Raw genomic sequence first — 1,512 nt, forward strand, 5'->3', positions numbered from 1 at the left:
GGATTAAGAAAAAGAAAAAGTTTTGCAATTTGATCTTCATAAGTGTATTGATTGCCTTTTAGGAGATTGATGATGGTGTTTTTTTAGGATGGAGAGGTTTGCGTGTATATGTCGGAAGAGAGGAAGAAACCCAGAGTAGATAGTACAAGTGGAATAATTAACTTTTAAAAGAAGTTAGAAATACTCTCTTTCTGACGCAGCAGTAAAGATAGAGCCAGTGAAGATACTTTACATCTTGATGTTACATTTCATGTCTTGTTCAAATTTGTGTCTCCAGCATTGCTGCAGTGCCCAGCACATGCTGGAGGCTGAGTAAATGTTTATTAAATTAATGAGATGAATGAAAAACCTTGGATAGAAGCTCCAGAAGTTTAGAAAATTATTGTTGAAAAGTCTTGATCTTTGTTGTTTTTTTATCCTTAAGTATCACCTCCTTTGTATTTCTTAATAACAGAAACGAAAATCTATACCACTTGACTTTACAATACAGAACACTTGTTATTTATTTTTTTAATTTTCAAAATTTGTTTTCAAAATTTGCTTTTAGAACTAGTCAGAGCCGGGAAAACACCATGCTTCGGGCTAAAGTGGCACAATTGCAAACAGATCATGATGCTATGAAAAGGCAGATTTCAACTGAAAGATATGAACGGTAAGAAAAATATTTAGCATTAAACAGTGTTTTTATTTGTTTCCTATCCTATTTCAAAAAGGATTTAATATGCCTTATAAATAACAAGCTTTTTTAGCATTAATACGTAAAATAAATTTCTTCGGTAATTCTTCCTATAAAGGGAATGTTGTGGAAGATGCCCCTACAGTAAACAGTGTCAAGTATTGTATAAATGTTTTCTATAGTGTTCCTCAGGGCAAAACTGGGGCATTATTTCAAAGGATATAGTTAGAGAATTAGAAAACCAGCAAGGATTCTACAAGGGCCCAAGAAAATATGGTCCAGTAGGAAAGTCTAAATACAAATCATCAAAAAAGTGATGCTGATGATTATAAGGACAATTAACAAATAGGTACCACATACTATATATATATCTTATAATCCTACTAACAATCTATGATTATACCTGTATTATATATAGGAAACTGAGCTCATACAAATAATAAATAGCAGAGTCAAAGCTAAAATCCAGGGCTGGCCGAGTGGCATGTTGGTTAAGAGCTGGCTTGGGACGCTAGCTCTGAGAAGCAGGGCCCCGGTTCAGATCCCACATGAGGGCCAGTGATGCGCCCTCTACAGCTAAGATGGTGAACAACAGCTCAACCTGGAGCTGGGCTGCTGTGAGTCGCTGGTGATGGCATAGGTGGCCATGAGGCTCCAGTGGGCTGCTGTACAGCTGCTGTGAGTGGCTGGCAGCCGGTGTGAGCTGCCAAGAGCCACTGTGAGCGGCCATCCAGGGCCTGACGACCGATCTGCCTCAGCCGGGAAGAGCACAATGATAATACCAACATGGGCCAGTGAAGCAACGTCCTCCACAACTAGACTGAAGAACAAAAGGA

General features: G+C 38.5%; 1 protein-coding gene across 1 annotated transcript in view; it reads left to right on the forward strand.

Moving 5' to 3' along the window:
- The window catches only part of CEP135 (centrosomal protein 135), a 68,395-nt gene extending 67,739 nt beyond the window's left edge, over positions 1-656 (forward strand). Inside the window, exon 20 of the mRNA XM_019664354.1 lies at positions 548-656. Within this exon, the coding sequence (XP_019519899.1) occupies positions 548-656 (109 nt within the window). The remainder of the gene's footprint in view (positions 1-547) is intronic.
- Positions 657-1,512: the final 856 nt, after the last annotated feature.

This window comes from Hipposideros armiger, unplaced genomic scaffold (genome assembly GCF_001890085.2).
Source record: "Hipposideros armiger isolate ML-2016 unplaced genomic scaffold, ASM189008v1 scaffold_420, whole genome shotgun sequence".
Classification (NCBI taxonomy): Eukaryota; Metazoa; Chordata; class Mammalia; order Chiroptera; family Hipposideridae; genus Hipposideros; species Hipposideros armiger.